At 41.5% G+C, this 17415-nt stretch overlaps 1 protein-coding gene across 1 annotated transcript; it reads left to right on the plus strand.

Annotated features, from left to right (window-relative positions):
* Positions 1-67: 67 nt before the first annotated feature.
* Positions 68-17415, plus strand: tyk2 (tyrosine kinase 2). Its single transcript, XM_044050863.1, has 24 exons — positions 68-258; positions 1866-2041; positions 2254-2377; positions 2468-2612; positions 2703-2866; positions 4887-5253; positions 5351-5530; positions 6320-6477; positions 6559-6676; positions 7282-7465; positions 8301-8410; positions 8523-8687; positions 8784-8865; positions 9113-9240; positions 9851-9986; positions 10311-10462; positions 11780-11927; positions 12020-12111; positions 13229-13418; positions 14099-14217; positions 15420-15592; positions 15684-15801; positions 16395-16505; positions 17065-17415. Exons 2-24 carry the CDS (start codon positions 1867-1869, stop codon positions 17206-17208), a joined length of 3483 nt encoding a protein of 1160 aa, XP_043906798.1. The 5' UTR covers positions 68-258; position 1866; the 3' UTR covers positions 17209-17415.

The raw sequence follows: 17415 nt of genomic DNA on the forward strand, positions 1-17415 counted from the left end.
ACGTGCCAAGCTCTCATGTTCGTCGTGCGCGCGCTCCGCTCGCGTCCTCGTGATGGGCGTGGCCTCGCTGGTTTCAGGAAGCACCAGCGACAACAGCAGCGAGTCCGTCTTGTTTTCGCACGAAATTCACTAGAACACGAGCGAGCGGATGACGACGTGGTGGAGGAAAAACACGGTTATGAAGCCTCTCCCGGAGTGAGTTGTATTTCAACTGGACAGGATTTTTTATCCCACACGGTCAAAGAAGAAACCTCACAGGTGAATAATGACACATTTGTTGTTGTTTTTTAACGCGTCGCCGCTGAATTTGTCCATATTACTTGTTTTTTTCTGTGTCTGCGGATACGGTGTAAAAAAAAATCTGAGGAAATGAGTTCATGAATCACTCGGTGACGCCGTTTACGCATTTTATTAATGTGTACCAAACGGAGGAGTTGCGTATTTACGGTGATGTAAACAGGTAAACACGTACACAAAAAGTTAGGTCAGGTGTAATTCCCGGAAGGCCTTTTTTTTTGATCTGTTCACTATTACCTGGTGGGTTTTTCACATATCGATGTAAAGCAGGGGTGTCAAACTCAAATGACCTGGGGGCCAATGAGCATCTAGTCTGGTCAAGCGGGGGCCGACATCGTGGGAAAAAAAGTGGAAAAAATAACTATTTACTAGCCAGTGAGCAATATAAGATATTCATTATGATACTAGACAGAATTGCAATGTAAAAGTGATACAAAATGATTCACAATAAAAACATATTTATGATGCACAAAAACGGATAATTAAATTGAAAATTTAGCAAATAATGACGAGGATAATTGTGATTGAAACAGCTTAAATATGTGTAATTTCATGTTGAGTGTAATACATTTAATAAAGCAGTGATTACAACCGAATGTCATTACTATTATAAAAATATTGCCGACAAATACATTTAGTCTTATATTCTGTCTCTCTTCTCCTGGAAGACTCCTCTAAGAGGTCACAAAAGAACCCAGAACAACATCTAAAGAACTGCAGGCCTTACTTGCCTCAGTTAAGGTCAGTGTTCATGACTCCACCATAAGAAAGAGACTGGGCAAAAATGGCCTGCATAGCAGAGCTCCAAGACAAAAACCACTGTTGGGTCAACAGTCTATCCTGAAGGTGAATGTGCGGCCATCTGCTCGTGACATCAGGCTGAAGTAAACTTGGGTTCTGCAGCAGGACAATGATCCAAAGCACACCAGCAAGTCCACTTCTGAATGGCTAAATAAAAACAAAATGAAGACTTTGTGGCCTAGTCAAAGTCCTGACCTGAATCCTATTGAGATACTGTGGCATGACCTTAAAAAGGCAGTTCATGCCCAAAAACCCTCTAATGTGGCTGAATTACAACAATTCTGCAAAGATGAGTGGGCCAAAATTCCTCCACAGCGGTGTAAATGACTCATTGCAAGTTATCACAAACGCTTGATTGCAGTTGTTGCTGCAAAGGGCAGTCCAACCAGTTATTAGGTTTAGAGGGCAAACACTTTTTCACACAGGGCCATGTAGGTTTAGATTATTTTTCCCTCCCTTAAAAACCGCATTGCGTTTACTTGTGTTGTCTTTGACTAATATTTAAATTTGTTTGATGATCTGAAACAGTTAAGTGTGACAACCATGCTAAAAAATAAGAAATCCGGAAGGGGGCAAACACTTTTTCACACCACTGTATATGTACATATATATACATAATAATATATAATATGTGGTCCTTGAATTTGATGTCCACCAATGGATGCCAATGTGTTGTAATCAATTTTTGAATAATGTACAATGTAATCAACATAATTGAGCATGTTTGTGTGTGTGTGTGTTATATAATTCCCCCCCCCCATTCGCAGAATGTGGGGATCCAAGCGTTCCAGGACAGGGACGTCTCCAGGCCAGAGTGACCCTCCGCAGGGTCAAGGCGTCCATGTTCTCCTCCTCTGGACCAAGGAGGGGGAGAGATACTTGTCCCACACGAGTGGTGAGGTCACAGCAGAGGAGCTGTGTATCTCAGCTGCTGAAGCTGCAGGTGAGCGGGACAACCTTGACCAAATGCATCCACGCTAATCAAAATAGATGTTATTGTGTCATGTGGTATCTTGGCCTACACAGTACTGTACAGACTAGCAAAGTGTGAATACACCTCAAGAAATTCAGTTTAGTACAAGTGGATTTACTCAGACTAACTCTATAATTCAATATATTTTGTTGTGTTTTATTAATGTACTGTTAATTCCACAGGGATAACACCTCTGTGCCATGTGATGTTCGCTCTTTACAATCCGCTGTTGCGCTATTGGTACAGTCCAAACCATGTTTTCAGTCCAGACGAGAACCCTGGTCTCATACTGCATTACTGTATGAGGTAAGTCTGTGTGTGTGTGTATAGGGCTTTGTTAGTGTGTGGAGCGAAATGAGGATATTCACAAAGGCTGTCTTGTTTCCTTGTATCTAGGTTTTACTTTCAGAATTGGCACGGGATGAAGGAGAAGGAGAAGGAGAAAGGGCCAACTATATCCCGTTATTGTCTCAGATCTGGGACAGATCAAGGGGGTTCCCCTCTGCTCGACATCAGTTCCTTGGAGTATTTATTCGCTCAGGTCTGTGTCCTAACATCATGTTTCCTGGTCCGTCGCAAGATCAAAATTTAACACCGAACCACGTTGCCTCCTTCCTGTGTCTCCAAATAGGCAAAATACGAATTTGTGAATGACGTGGTGCAGATGGAAACCATAAAGTCGGAGGAGGAGCAGATACGCTTCAAAAATGAGAGTTTGGGAATGGCCATACTACACCTTTCACACCAGGCAATGCAGACGGGCTGCACTTTACAGGAGGTTGCAGAGAAAGTCAGGTAAATACTGGAGCCTCATGATGGACTGTACAGCTGAAACTGTGATATTAATGATTATTAATTGCGCTTTAAGGAGTACATTTCTCAAACATAATTAAGCTGGGGGAGGCAACACATTTCAGGTGTTATTGCTTAATAATTTCATAATTCTTGATAATTTCACATTTTGAGAGTATGATGTCGATTACGTACTGTACACTGAGAGAGAACTATGACTCTTATTTCCTATATCCATTCCATTTTTATGCTGACAATTGTCAAATGTTAGTTTCCCCCAACGGGTAACAGGTAATGCAACGTCACTGACTTGCCTTAGTGACATCGCGGCATGGGTGGTTTTAAATATTTTATTTTTTAATGAAAAGAAAATTGAGGTTACACTATTTGGCACAGGTGGCACCTCAGCCTTTGTTCACTCCTGCACGCCTTTTGACAAGAACTTACAGGCATGAACATATCTCTCCATGTTTTGGCTTTGCTCCACTGGCTCCTACGATCCATTTTCAGTTACTATAGAGAGAGAGGAAGACTGTGAAACAGTCGTTGTTTCACAGTCCATACCTTTTAAATCTCACATATGGAAGCATGTGAAGGGAGAAAAAATGAGAGACAAATATGGAGTGACCTATGAGTCACATGAGAAGCCACTGGGCAAATCTTAACCCTGAAAACATTTGAGAAGATGGGAGGGAAATAAAATCCAGCCAATCAAAATACTGTGAAAGGAACATTTCCCACTTCCCCATAACAACGCAACAGATTACACTAAATATCAGTTAATATAATATAATATAAATACCCAAAAACCTACAGCCATTTTCTCGAGTGAACAACCAAGAAGGTAAGCAAACATGCTCGAGCCAAAAATAATAAGGCCTGGTTCACACCGGAGACATGGTGTGTGTTTATGATGTTGACATTCTCCCAGTGATATTACATAAAATTGACACCTGTCACAGTAGTTTTAGTGTCAAGGCTGAATCTGAATACATGAAAGAATACATAAATACTATTTTAGCAGCGGTGTGTGGAGAAAGTGGAAGCGACAGCCACAGTAAAAACCCTGTGTGGGCTATAATTATATCATTTAAAGGGCAGATTCTCTCTTTCTCTGTCCGTCTGAGTAAATAAAAAGAGAGAAATCAGACACACGCGAGCGTGACACATCCTAGTGTTACGTGTATTATTTTCATAAATAATCCGTTTGTTATTTTCTCAATTAATTGATTAGTTGTTTGGTCCAGAAAATGTTCAAACCTCTGATGTTCTCAAATGTCTTTTATGTATGTTTTGTCAAAGACACCAGAAAATATCCAACAACTATATAACATCAATGTGGGAGGAGTCAGTCGGAGATACAGACTTTTACAGAGATACAGAGGCAGATTTATTTCCAATAAGATAATTTCTCATCATTATCCTCCTCCTCTTCCTCACACATACTTCACACACTGGTGTATTGAAATTAGATTAGGTTATTTAATTTATTACATGTTTTTTGTTATTTGTTTGCTTTTCTATGCACTCTGGGCAAAGATCACATAATCTGGTTCCATTGGAAGCTCGCCGTCCCACTGGTGGTACACTGTAATGGAAAATAACATTTATTCCAACACTGCTTCCTTCACTCATTCTCATTAACCCGACTTACTTTCTGTTTCTAACTTTTTCTCTGGGGAACTGATTTACTAGCTGTTTGCTACCTTGACATTTCAGGGCCACAGGTGTCTGCCTCCCTAGAAAACAATGTGCAGTGTGAGCTCTGTTTTACGGGATTCCCGGCAGTGCCTTTGCTCTGCACAAGACAAGCAATGTGCTCTGAACACTTAGTACCTGTCTCTGTTCCTCGGGGCCATCATGATCTGCCTCTGAGGTGCTGTTAAACAATTAATTTCAACAATGAAATTTGACATTCAAGCTGTGTTTCCTCATCAGACATCAAAACACACGTTTTTCCACAGCATGCATGTAACAAAGTTTGAGACATCCAGGTAACACTAACTTAACCTTTTCTTCTTAGCTACCTACGCTGCATTCCAAAGTCTTTCGCCAAACACATCTCCAAAACCAACTTCCTGACAAAATTCCGGATCCAACGAGTGTTTGCAGACTTTGTGAGAACTTTCCAGAAACACACCAAGGACAAGGGGGTCCAGGAGGTCATGTGCAAGTACATTTCTACGCTGGAAAACCTAGCGCCGCGTTTCGGCACAGAGACTTTCACCGTACCCCACCTGGAGCTACGGAACGATGGGGACGGAAGCAACTGTAACTCCCCCGGCACAGACACTCAGGACGTCTCGAAAGACAACTTCACAACCCCCACTTATGAAATAATGGTGTCGGGCACAAAGGGGATTCAGTGGAGGAAGGTGTTGGAGCAGAAGGTTTGTCAGAAGCACAATCTCAACCCTTGGTTGTACTTTTCATTCTTATCAATGCGCCCTGTCTTGATGCGATATCTCTTTATCTCCTCCGGCGCAGGCAAACACTCACCTCAGGAATGACTACATGAACTACGGGAAGAAGGCGAAACACCAGTCCACTCAGCCCAGTGCAGCAACTCCAAACAAATTGACCTCCTTCTGCGATTTCCCTGAAATATCTCACATAGCCATCAATGGAGCTAATGTATCTATTAGCAATCAGGACAATCAGTACATGGTGAGAGCACTTGTTTGGCCTATTATGTAAAAGCCTCAATGCATTAATGTAATTAGTTAATGCGTTTGTGATGTATTAGTCTCATTGGCAGACTTTATGTTAGTCAGATTGTTCAGTCCTTGTTGAAAATTAGGGCCTCTGTGGTATCAGCGTTTTAGCCACACAGTAACAGTGTTTGTGATTGTATACATTGTAATGTATACTTGTTCAAGAGAAAAAAATTGATTTGTTACAGCGCCACATACAGGCCTGGCATATGAAGTGCAGTGTTTTTGAGTTGTTTTGGGCGTTGCGTGTGGATGAAGATGTGCTTTGGGAATCTTGGTAGAAGTAGACGTTTTGATTGGTTCGGCCGATAGATTTGCTTTTTTTTTTATTAATAAACGACATTTATTGACAGATTATTATTTATTCATCAGCCATTCATTACAAATTATGCATTTTTGCTCTCTGGAACTTGATAAACTTATTTTTTCCATCCAAAAGCCAGTATTTGTTTTTTAATGATCTGTTTTGTGCTTTTAATATAATAGTTTATACGTGTATGTAAATGTAGTGCAGACATGAAATGTAGATTGGGGAGACTGACTGTTAGTGTTTGAGATCTGGTTACTGACGTTTTTTGTATTATTTCTTTTCATTAAACAGTTATACTTAGTCAGATGAAGGAATACAATTGGCATCGAACAATGGTTGACCTTCAGTTCTTAGGGCGTAGTAGGACGTTTTGTATTGTATATATTTGTAGGTCTGATAGTGAGCTAGTGGTGTTTGTGTGTGTGTGTGTAGGAGGTTCAGATGAACTCCAGCCAGGAAGCCCGTTCCTTCATCTCTCTCCTGGATGGATACTACCGGCTGACCGCAGACGCCCACCACTATCTCTGTCATGAAGTGGCTCCCCCAAGGGTCGTGCTGAGTGAAGCGAATGGACTGCACGGACCTATGCAGTGAGTTCATCCTCTCACTCACACAGACATGAGATGCTGTGTGAGATGCACATCATAACTCTGCTTTCACGACTTTTCTAGTGAGGATTTTGTGCTGCTGAAGCTGAAGAAGGAAGGAGCAGAGGAGGGAGCTTACCTCGTACGGTGGAGTGCCCTTAACTTTCGCCGCATCATCCTGGCTGTGCTGAACAAAAACAATGTAAGTATATAATATAAAAGCCACTCTTCTCTCTGGGTGAGTTATTACAGAAATGTGGAAGTGCCACAGGGGAGAAAGAAATATCTGAGCTTGTTTCTTGTTATGACAAAATAGTTTTCTCAACATAAGGAGATTTCAGTCTTCGATCTTGCCCTTCCGACAAGAGTGGATGTCCCCCCCCTCGCACACACACACACAGAGTAAACTGAACTGTACCATGATGGAAACACGGCTTTAGTTTGGTTCACAGCTGCAACAGGAACTTTGTCGCTCCTTGTTTTGTCAGTACATTCCTCTTGCAGCTGGAACACACACATCTGGTGATGCGTGGTTTGTTCCCACACAGTGGTCTGAGTGTGTTCATGACAACTGCGTATGTGGTACATCACTGAACATGTACTGACCGTTTAATCTGTGTAATGAAGTGCCGTCACGCACAGCTGAAGGATAACGATTTAAAAACAAGCCCTCGACAGACGTGTGTTCACCGTTAAAACATCCAGAGAGTAACGATCATGTTACAATGAGAAAATATCTTATGATAACAAGTTTTATACTTCCCTAAGTTATTTTTTAATGCACACCTGTGTTCATGTGTGGCTCAGAACGGAGCGACGTCGAGGCACAAGCAGTTTCGCATCGAGCACAGGTGCTCGATTTTCCGTCTGGAAGGCTGGGAACAGGAGTTCTCCAGTGTGAAGGAGCTCATCGACAGCCTCAAGACATTCGTGCTCAGGTCGGGATCAGACTGCTTTGTTCTCAAGAAGTGCTGTTTGCCAAGACAAGCAGGTATGTATTTGATGAACGTCTTTGTTTTGGACCTTCGATGCAGCTTTAAGGCTAAATTATACTTTTTTTTTGTTTATTGACCAGTTGCTATGTTGCCTTTTTTTAAAAAACAACAATAACAACAGATGTATCCATATTTGCGCTGTCAAATCATACAATGTCCGTGCCTCAACACATTGCATTCTTTATTTTCTTCAGACTCTAAACATGGCCATAATCTACAAAATGGACGTCAAAAAGACTTGAAATTAGGGATTTAGTCAGTGAATGTCTGGCATGTGCCAGGCTATATTTTAAAGCAGAACTTTGCAAGTCACTTTGCAAGTCTCCCCCCTTTCAGTTTTGCTTCCCCTCTCCTGGCATGTGCATTTGTTTTCTCTGTCCTCTTTCACTGGCTCTGCTGTGATCGGTCAGCCCAACATCTAAAATAATGCTATAGCCGCCTTGATCTGATAGAGGGAACCTGCCGTGTGTAAGTGTGTTTGTAGTGCCATGAAGCACTTTGTGTTTCTCCTGATTCTTCTTGCAAAGCTGGTTTTATGCCAACAGACAGTAGAGGAAGTGGAGACAGCCTCCAACCCCCCCGCAACAAGACATTTAACCATCACAATTACTCTGAAGCTGTTAAATTAGGGTGAATATCCTGCACTGCTTTAACAGAGCTCTGTATGTGGAAAAATGGGAGGATACAACCACAGGAAAACCCTATGCATGTGTTAACCTTTTCTTTCAGAGATAGATCAGGAACTAAAGTCGTAAAGATATTGGTGGTGTGGGGGGAAACGTGATGGAGACGTGAGGCGTTCATGTTTTTACATGTGTTTGTGTGATGCAGAGCTGTCAAACCTTCTGGTGATGAGGAAAGATCAACAACAACGGGTCAACACCGAATCCTCCAAGCCCTTCTTTTACTTCCACCAGCTTAAGGAGAGAAACATAGTGCAGGTGACGAGACCCTCACACACACACACACATTTACCAGGATGTGAGCTTCTGTTTTAAGCTTAGTTACTGACACGATTGTGTTTTTTTTTGTTGTTGTTTTTTTTATTAACAGGAACGACATCTGGGACGTGGGACCAGAACGAACATCTACGCAGGTCGTTACCTGCTGCAGGGAGAAGCAGACAACGACGAATTCAACAACAATAACTTGAGCGACCGCAAGTCGATCCGAGTGGTTCTCAAAGTCCTAGACCAAAACCATAAAGACATTGCACTCGTAAGCTTTGTGACCTTTACCTGATTGGAAGCACTTGTAGCTTATGAAATCCGAGAATGAATACTAACGCTCACTCCTTCCATGGTGTTTTTTCAGTTTGAAACTGCGACGCTCATGAGTAAGGTGTCCCACAGTCACCTGGTGTTTGTGCACGGTGTTTGTGTCAAAGGATCTGAAAGTAAGCACAGTCAAGCCTCAACAAACTCACTTCCACTTTTTTCGATGTACCTTATTTTGCTTCTTTGACATTTTACGTGTGATGAGTGTTTTTGTAGTACCATTTTATTTATTTATTTTCATTTTCTGCTACCAAGCACAAACCCTTGTCCGGCGTGTTCTCTTTTGAAGTCGATGCTGCTTGTTTGTGTGCTGTTTGTGGCTGTCGCAGAGGTTTGACCTCTGGGATGTCTTCCCTGCCTTTGCAGACATCATGGTGGAGGAATTTGTGGAGTTTGGGCCTCTGGATTTGTTCCTTCGCAGGGAAAAAGCATCGGTGACGCCACAGTGGAAATTCATTGTGGTAAAACAACTCGCTAGTGCCCTCGGCTATCTCGTGAGTTCACACGCTTCTGTGTTTTGTTTTGTTTTCTGATGGAAGCCATTGATTCTAATTCAGTCACTTGAGTGACCACATTCAAAAGACCTTCGTGCCACTTTGTAAAATAGTTAGACTGACTCAAGTAGTGTGGCAGAAAGAAGAATTCCTTTTACACAAGGCATTAATAAACAAAACACAAATGAAATAACCCTTTTTTTTAAAAAAAACAAAAAAACATCTTAGGTTTTGAACTGCCCCACTCAGGAAATGGAAGTTATCATGTTGTCTGATTAATCTTTAGATAAGTGCTGAAATAGTGCGTGACAAGCCAGCAGCACAACATAGTTGACCATTTTGTGACCTTTTTGGTAAAACAAAAAAAAAATCTGTTTAATGTTAATTTATTTTGTTTTTAATTGACCTAACCCAAAAATACTCTGGGCTTTGTTAAAAACAGTACTTATGTACTAGTACTTATGTATTAGTATTCTTCTGTGGTGTGAAGGACCAGGACTAGAGCTGTTTTTTGTTTTTGTTTTTTAATGGCACTTTTCTGAAGTTATAGTCCTCTGAAGTAACCAATAGTTCATGAGGGTTAATGACTCCAACACTGCCTCTGTCGTAGGAGACCAAACGTCTGGTTCATGGAAATGTCTGTGCCAAGAACATTCTGGTGGCAAGGCGCGGTCTGGAGCCCGGCACCACACCTTTCATCAAGCTGAGTGATCCAGGAATCGCCCTGAGCGTCCTCTCGCGAGAAGGTCAGTGCCAGCCAGTGACTCTACACAAGTTAACGTCACATTTTTATGAATAAATTATTCGGGCTGGTTTAGAAAAAGTAGGATTTTCAGATACATATCAATTTTTAGAGGTACTCTATTACTTTTTTAAAGTGGAACGTTGCAAGTTTGGTCGGTTTTTCTCTACAGAGCTCCCCCTTGTGTCTACCTCTTTATCCTTACTGTTAAAACTCACCGCTGACGCTCCCCCCTCCCTTCCCCTCTCCTGGTCATGTGTCCGACATCTGTTGCCAGTCTGATGTTTACTTGTGTGTGTGTGTGGCCCCTCGCTCTTCTCTACGGCAGAGCGTCTCGAGCGGATCCCCTGGATCGCCCCAGAGTGCGTCGACAGCGGCATGGCCATTGGCGATACTGCTGACCAGTGGAGCTTTGGCGTCACGCTGCTGGAAATCTGCAACAACGGCGATCTTCCCCTGAGTCGCTGCTCGTTGTCCAAGGTATTTTAACTTTTAACAGGGATATAGCAAAGTCAGACTTTTTTCATATTATTATGTGGAGTGGCTCAGTGGTTAAGACCGCCTGTGGTTAAGATCCTGTGTGCAAAGACTTCATGGTTGCAAGTTCAACTCCACCCCTGGCAGGTTGTACTCCCTTGTAAGTTGCTTTAGATAAAAGCGTCTGATAAATGACATGTAATGTAATTAAAACAATTTCTCAGACGTTTTCAGCTTCTTGACAAGTGATGATTTTAAAGAAGACTGAATAATTTTAGTATGTGGACAAAACAAGACATTATTTTGTGGTCAGCTGACAGCTTAATGGATTTGTTGCATTGTTATATATATATATATATATATATATATATATATATATATATATTAGTGCTGGGCCGTTAACGGCGTTAACGTGCTGCGTTAACGCGAGACTCTTATCGCGCGATAAGAAAATTATCGCCGTTAATCTATTCTCAAAGTTGGGTCTGGGACCTGGGTCCACATAGTGAGCAAGCTATGAATTTCACTTTGATATGTTAGCGCGGATGTATACCTGGCCCAGAAGGCTCTGACCTGGCTGAGCGCGGATGTAGGTAACGTTACGTTATGTAATTTATTGTCATTTTTTGTTTTATAACGGTCTATGTAATTTACCACGGTGAAAATGGTTTCAGGTTGGATATCCAACCGTCGCGTCCGACAACTGTCTGAATGAATATCCAACCTGAAACTAACTTCACGCGGTATAGCTTTAGCTAACGTTATCAACGTTTTGCTGATTAGTTGCTGATAGTTGCCTACTACTACTAGCAATCTTACTCTGATATACTTTTTCTGTCCTACTCCTAATGTTAGGTGTGATGAAAACAGAGGAGCGCCACTTAGCAGAAGAAGAATTCAAATGAGCCATTTTAATCTAGATTAATCTAGATTAACTCCAAGATTGCAGTGAGATTAATCCAGATTAAAAAAATTAATCTATGCCCAGCTCTAATATATATATATATATATATTTACACATACATTAAGTTTGTATATATAACGTTTGTAAAATAGCTGATAATTATCAAACAAAAATGATGAGAAACACTCACTGTCAACCCATAACATCTAAAAAATTATGTTTTGAAAATAGTACAAGACAGCAATAAATAATGTCAAATGCTGCTATGTCATCTGGCTGGTTGTAAATCACACCATCGACCACCAGATGCCACTAAATCCCACATATTTAACATACTCTTTCTCCACCATCAGCCACAAGCTTCTTCGCCTGCCTCTTGTATCTAATTCTCACACTAGAACCTTTCTCCCCAACAGAAAGAGCGCCTCTATCAGCAGAAGGGCCGTTTAGGTGAACCGTCCTCGCAGGAGTTGGCCACTTTCATCAACATGTGCTTGACCTACGAACCCATGGAGAGGCCCTCATTCCTCGTTCTGCGCAGAGAGCTTCCAGAAATCCCAGAAAGTAGGTTTTTAACTTTTCTTTTTTTTGGTTATAGGCAGTGTAGGCATGGAACATAATGGTTGTGGGTTGTTGTTTTTTTCCTTTGCACACAGATTCTGATATTTCTCCCAGTGAATTTGCCAATGACCCAGACCCAAGTGTGTTCCAGAAGCGCTACATGAAAGAGATTCGGGAATTGGGAAAGGTGAGCTCTAGTGCCACGGCACCTTCTCTTTCTATCAGCTCCCACCACCGTGTTGGCAGGAAAAGCTTCTGAAAAATAATCCACGGAGATCATGCAGTAAATCTACCACAGTATTCAGAATATATATGGTGTAAAATAACATTTTACACCAGAGAAAGCATACAGCATACACGTCACAGTAAAAGCCTGGAAAATAGACAAGATATTTCAACTAATAAGCTTTGGAGTCTGTAAAGATACTGAAGTTAACCATCCAGATTTGCAGCTTGCCAGTCAGCAGTTAAGGGGAAACTTGAGGGAAACTTATCTTACAACGATTGTACCCCTAACTTTGTCAAATTAAATAAATGTTTTAAGTATAGGTACGCAGCGATGATTCTAACAGGCTTCACATATTACTGGAAATCCTTGAAAGTTTGTGAATTTGGGGAAATAAATATTCAAGGCCCCTGAAAGTTTTTGCAAATTGCCCTAAATAGACTTGGGTCATTTAAAGTGCTTGAATTTTGTGCAAGAAAGAAGCGTAATTGACATTGAGATAGATGTCTCGCTTGTTTGTTACGACGACGCCACCTACTGTTTCATGCCCTGCATTGTTCGATGTGTGTAGACTAGGCCATTGAAAAATGAGCGAGTAACGTTAAGCAAGAGAGAGCAAATGACTCTGTGATGCCTGGGAAATGCAAATTCCAAGATCTCTGTCTCACCAAAGAGAATTACAAAGACTGACTTCGACCAAGATCCCAAGGACAATTGCTTGTTCAGATGCAGAGTGTGCTGCAAATCAATAAAAGTGGTCGGCATGGGCGTTACAAATTGCCCTCCTACCTTAGGCTGTGCCCGCCCTGTCCACTGGAAGTGATGTTTTATGTCGAGGCAACAGCAACGTTGCACTAAATAAAAGTATGTTTTAATGACTGGAAGATACAAAGATACAAAGAAAACTTTCAGAAGTGAATGCTTCTGCTCAAACATACCTGCTCATTCAGCTGTTTGACAGGATCTGCTGGTGTATACACAAACGCTCCCTCACGTCTGGTCTGATAGTTTTCCCTTGACGGAGCCTGTTCTCAGATGAGTGCAAATAAAAATTGTTCTCCGTTGTCCTGTGTTCCAGGGTCACTTTGGAAAGGTGATTCTGTACCTGTACGACCCGGCCAACGATGGCACCGGGGAGTACGTGGCCGTGAAGTCTTTGAAACAGGAGAGTGGTCACGTGCCCGAGAGCTGGATGAAGGAGATCGATATTCTGAAGTCTCTCCATCACAACAACATTGTCAAGTACAAAGGTTGTTGCACCGAACTGGGTGAGTCCTCTGCTGCCCACTCCAAACGTGGTTCCTGAAGTAGAAGCGAAGGACTGAATACCAGGAAGGACACAGAGAAATATTGCAATATTCCTAATGGCGAGTAGGGGTGGGTCAGAATATCGATTTGGTGACATCAATCTCTCCTCGTGCAATAATCAATACACCAGGGCAAATATCAATGCTTTAATTCATAAACTAAGGCACTCTAAAGTAAATTCTAGCTGGGCGTTGCTACGTCATGTTTCCACCTGTTGGTGCTGCTCAAATGAATGAGGCCGTATCGTTATATTATTGGTATCGTATCATGAGGTACCCTGTGATTCCCACCCCTAGTGGCGATATTGTATCGCTTTTGAGACAGACATGACTAAACTTTTTGTGAATTAGCATAAAAAAAGTATACTCGTATCCTGACTTAAATATCGTGATAATATCGTATATTCTTACATCCTTTTATTTATTCTATTTTGGTATTTGTACATTGTGAAACACATTGACATTACTTTGTGTGAAATGTGCTTTCAGAAATAGAGTTTGACTGAATATGTTGCTGAAGCCCCACAGCTCTTTTTTTAGAAGCAATATAGATGACAGGTGGCAGTTTATTCTCATCTCTTTAAAATAAAAGCCATGGAAATAAAGGAGGATAAAACCACTGTTACTTTTTCCACTGACAGGAGGACAAGTGGTGCAGCTGATAATGGAGTACCTTCCTCAGGGGAGTCTGCGAGATTATCTTCCCTCGCGTAAACTGGGTGTGCCCCAGTGCCTTATGTTCGCTCAGCAGATCTGCCAGGTGAGTGTGAGGTGCATTTCCTGTTGATCTCATTTTATTATTAATGTATTTTTGGTTTTTTCCACTGGAGACACAAACACAAAGAGAGCCTGTTTTTGTCTGGGCGTCATACCAAGATAAAAATATCTTCTTGGGAGTCGACCAATATCGTAGAAATGAGTGAAAATTAAAATCTCTTTTAAAAATTTATGATTTTACAAACTCCAACACAAAACTTTGTTTGAAGTCTTTAAAAAATTGTTTTACACGAAATTTAATGTACCGAAATATCGCGGTTTACGCCTCCAAACCAAACAAGCATTGAACCTCCCGTCATCCAGCAACTTAATTGATTCTGCTTTTGGTGACTTAAGCCCCTTTTCCACCTATGATCCCAGCTCGCCTTGCCTCAGCACAGCACTGTTTAGGTTTGTTTTCCACTACAAAATAGTACCTACTCAACATGGGCAGAGACATCCCTGCAGCCGTGACTTTGTTTCACACACACACACACAAACGAGTCACTAGTGACTTGTAAAGCAGTTATATTCAGTGTAACTGAATCATTGGAATCAGTTAATTAAAACTATTAGATTAGATTAGATTGTACTTTATTGATCCCACAACGGGGAAATTCTCTTGTGCAGTAGCATACATGTTACAAATGATCAGCACTTCTGTACTTCCTCCATGACCGGAGCACAGACTCCGTCTGTCACAGTCACTGGACTGAAATACAGCGGCAGGGTTTGTGATACCGCTCGCGATCAGCAGTGTTGTCACTGAATACACCAGACTCCTCTGTTAAAGATTGAGATTTTAGACATTTTCCTGGTAATTGTTGGAGATTCACCCACGTTTTTTAAGATTGTTAAGTCTTTTTGCTTGATTCATATTATTTTTTATTATGTTTTCTTCAATATCAGTATTAGATAACAGGTTTGTGCACTGTGCAAACACAGTGTGCGACACAACACGTACTCGTGATGTGTGACAATAAACCACAATAAACTGTGGTTTCCTCACTCAGGAGCAAACCTATGAGTAGATGCAGATGAGCCTTGATTATCTGACATGTTATTGCGATAAATGTCCACATAAAATGACTTGAAACGCCGCCCTAATGTAATCCTACATGTTATGTAATGTTTTCGTCGCTCTGTAGATGTTAGGTTTAACGTCCTTGTTTGACCCTTTTCGGTAAAATGACCTGTCTTTCGTAGGGGATGGATTACTTACACTCCAGGCGATACATCCATCGAGATCTGGCTGCCCGTAACGTTTTAGTGGAAAACGACAGTTTGGTGAAGATCGGAGACTTCGGCTTGTCAAAATACATTCCCGAGGGTAAGATCTACTATCAAGTACGTGAGGATGGAGACAGTCCAGTGTTCTGGTGAGTTCATGCAGCAAGCACCTCACTGTGGTTTCCCAGCGTTATGTTCCGTAACTTAATGGCTATTTTTTTTCTACCACACGATGTATAGGTATGCGATCGAGTGCCTGAGGGAGAGTAAGTTTTCTTTTCCGTCCGACATTTGGTCCTTTGGCGTGACATTGTATGAGATCCTGACTCGCTGTGACTCACGCCAGAGCCCTCCAGAGGTATGTCGCCTTTCGTTTTTTCACCCTTAGATATTTCAGGTTTTTTATTGCTGACCTAATAAAAATCTATTCTTGCTTCCGTCTGTGATATCTCAACAATACCGTAGCAGATTTTTTCCCTCTCTTTTAAGAGAGATCGAAAATTAACTTTGTAAACCGCTCACTCCCCCACACTGAATTCCATGGAGAAAATCACTGTTTTTAGCTTGCAGTGACACTGGAGCCTCTGGTCGTCTGCTGCCTCGTGTCGCTGAGGTTAATCCGAACAAAAGCTGTCAAACGGTAACGTCACAAAAAACGACTCATTTGAAGTCACTGATGGTGGCAGCAGTGGATCAACAACTCCTGTGTGCCATCATGTAAAAATGCTGATTTCATCTATGGACTTTGGCGTGGGGGAACGAGTGGTTTATAACCTTCAGTTCCAGTTGAAAAGGGCTGTTAAACATATGTACATATGACACCTTAAGCAGGCATGGACTTAATTTTAAGTAGCTGAAATGTGTTTTCTTTTTCTGTTCCTGCTGGCAGCCATGTATTTCACCACACATCAAAAAGAGACCTGAATGTTTTTGTGTGTTTTCCTTTTGCAGAAATTACGAGAAATGATGAATTCACCCAATGAACAGATGACCTTGTTGGCACTCCTAAAAATGTTGGAGAGAAACCTGCGATTGCCTTGTCCAAGGGATTGCCCACACAAGGTATTATTACATGCGCATAAAAAATGGGCTAAAACAATGTTGTTATTTTGAAGATCCAATATCGATTCATAATATCCCTGGATCGATCTTTTAATATCTGCCATTTCCTGTATCCTTTGCACACATATATGGCAAGACGACAGCAATCACACAATATCTGTGGTGGCTACCATGGCAAGGGGGCTCACAGAACCCTCTGCTGGACAAACTGTTAATGACGTGAAGTTTTCTGATGCGTTTCTAGGCTGTATTTTATGTTGTTGTTTTTTTCCTGTGTCTGTTTTTACGCAATTCTTTTTTCTTGTCTGTTTTTACAAGATATTTCTGCTGGTCTGTTTTTACAAGCTTTTTTTTTCAGGGTCAGATTTTACAAGATTTTTTTTTTCGTGACCTGAGATTGCAGGATAAGGTGGTAGATAACGAGAGAATTAGATTGTGAATCGGAATCAAATAGATTCAGGAAACCTGACACAGCCCCGTCATTAAAACACATTTGATCACAATGAGTACCCTAAAGTTCACATGATTACGTTGATTGTTTTCTTTTATTCGCCTCCAGGTGAAACTGTTGATGGATCAGTGTTGGGCCACAGATCCTGAACAACGGCCGTCTTTCAAATCCCTCATCGAACAGTTGGAATTGATTCGCCGGACCTACGACTGGCAGCCAGGTACAAACTTCTCGCTGGCTCAGATTTGTTGATGAATGAAGCAAAGACCTGTTTGCCGACATGCCATCACTTTGCTACCATGGCAACCACATATTACTCAGCCACCAGTGATGCGTTTCCTGCTGTGCTATCGCCTGCTCTCTCCATTTACATTGTTGTCTTTTTGATAAAAGTGCCCTGCTGTATGCTTGCATGTGTTGTAATGAACACAATAATAAAGTCAGTTGGTGTGCGTTCAA

Source organism: Solea senegalensis, linkage group LG19, assembly GCF_019176455.1.
Source record: "Solea senegalensis isolate Sse05_10M linkage group LG19, IFAPA_SoseM_1, whole genome shotgun sequence".
NCBI lineage: Eukaryota > Metazoa > Chordata > Actinopteri > Pleuronectiformes > Soleidae > Solea > Solea senegalensis.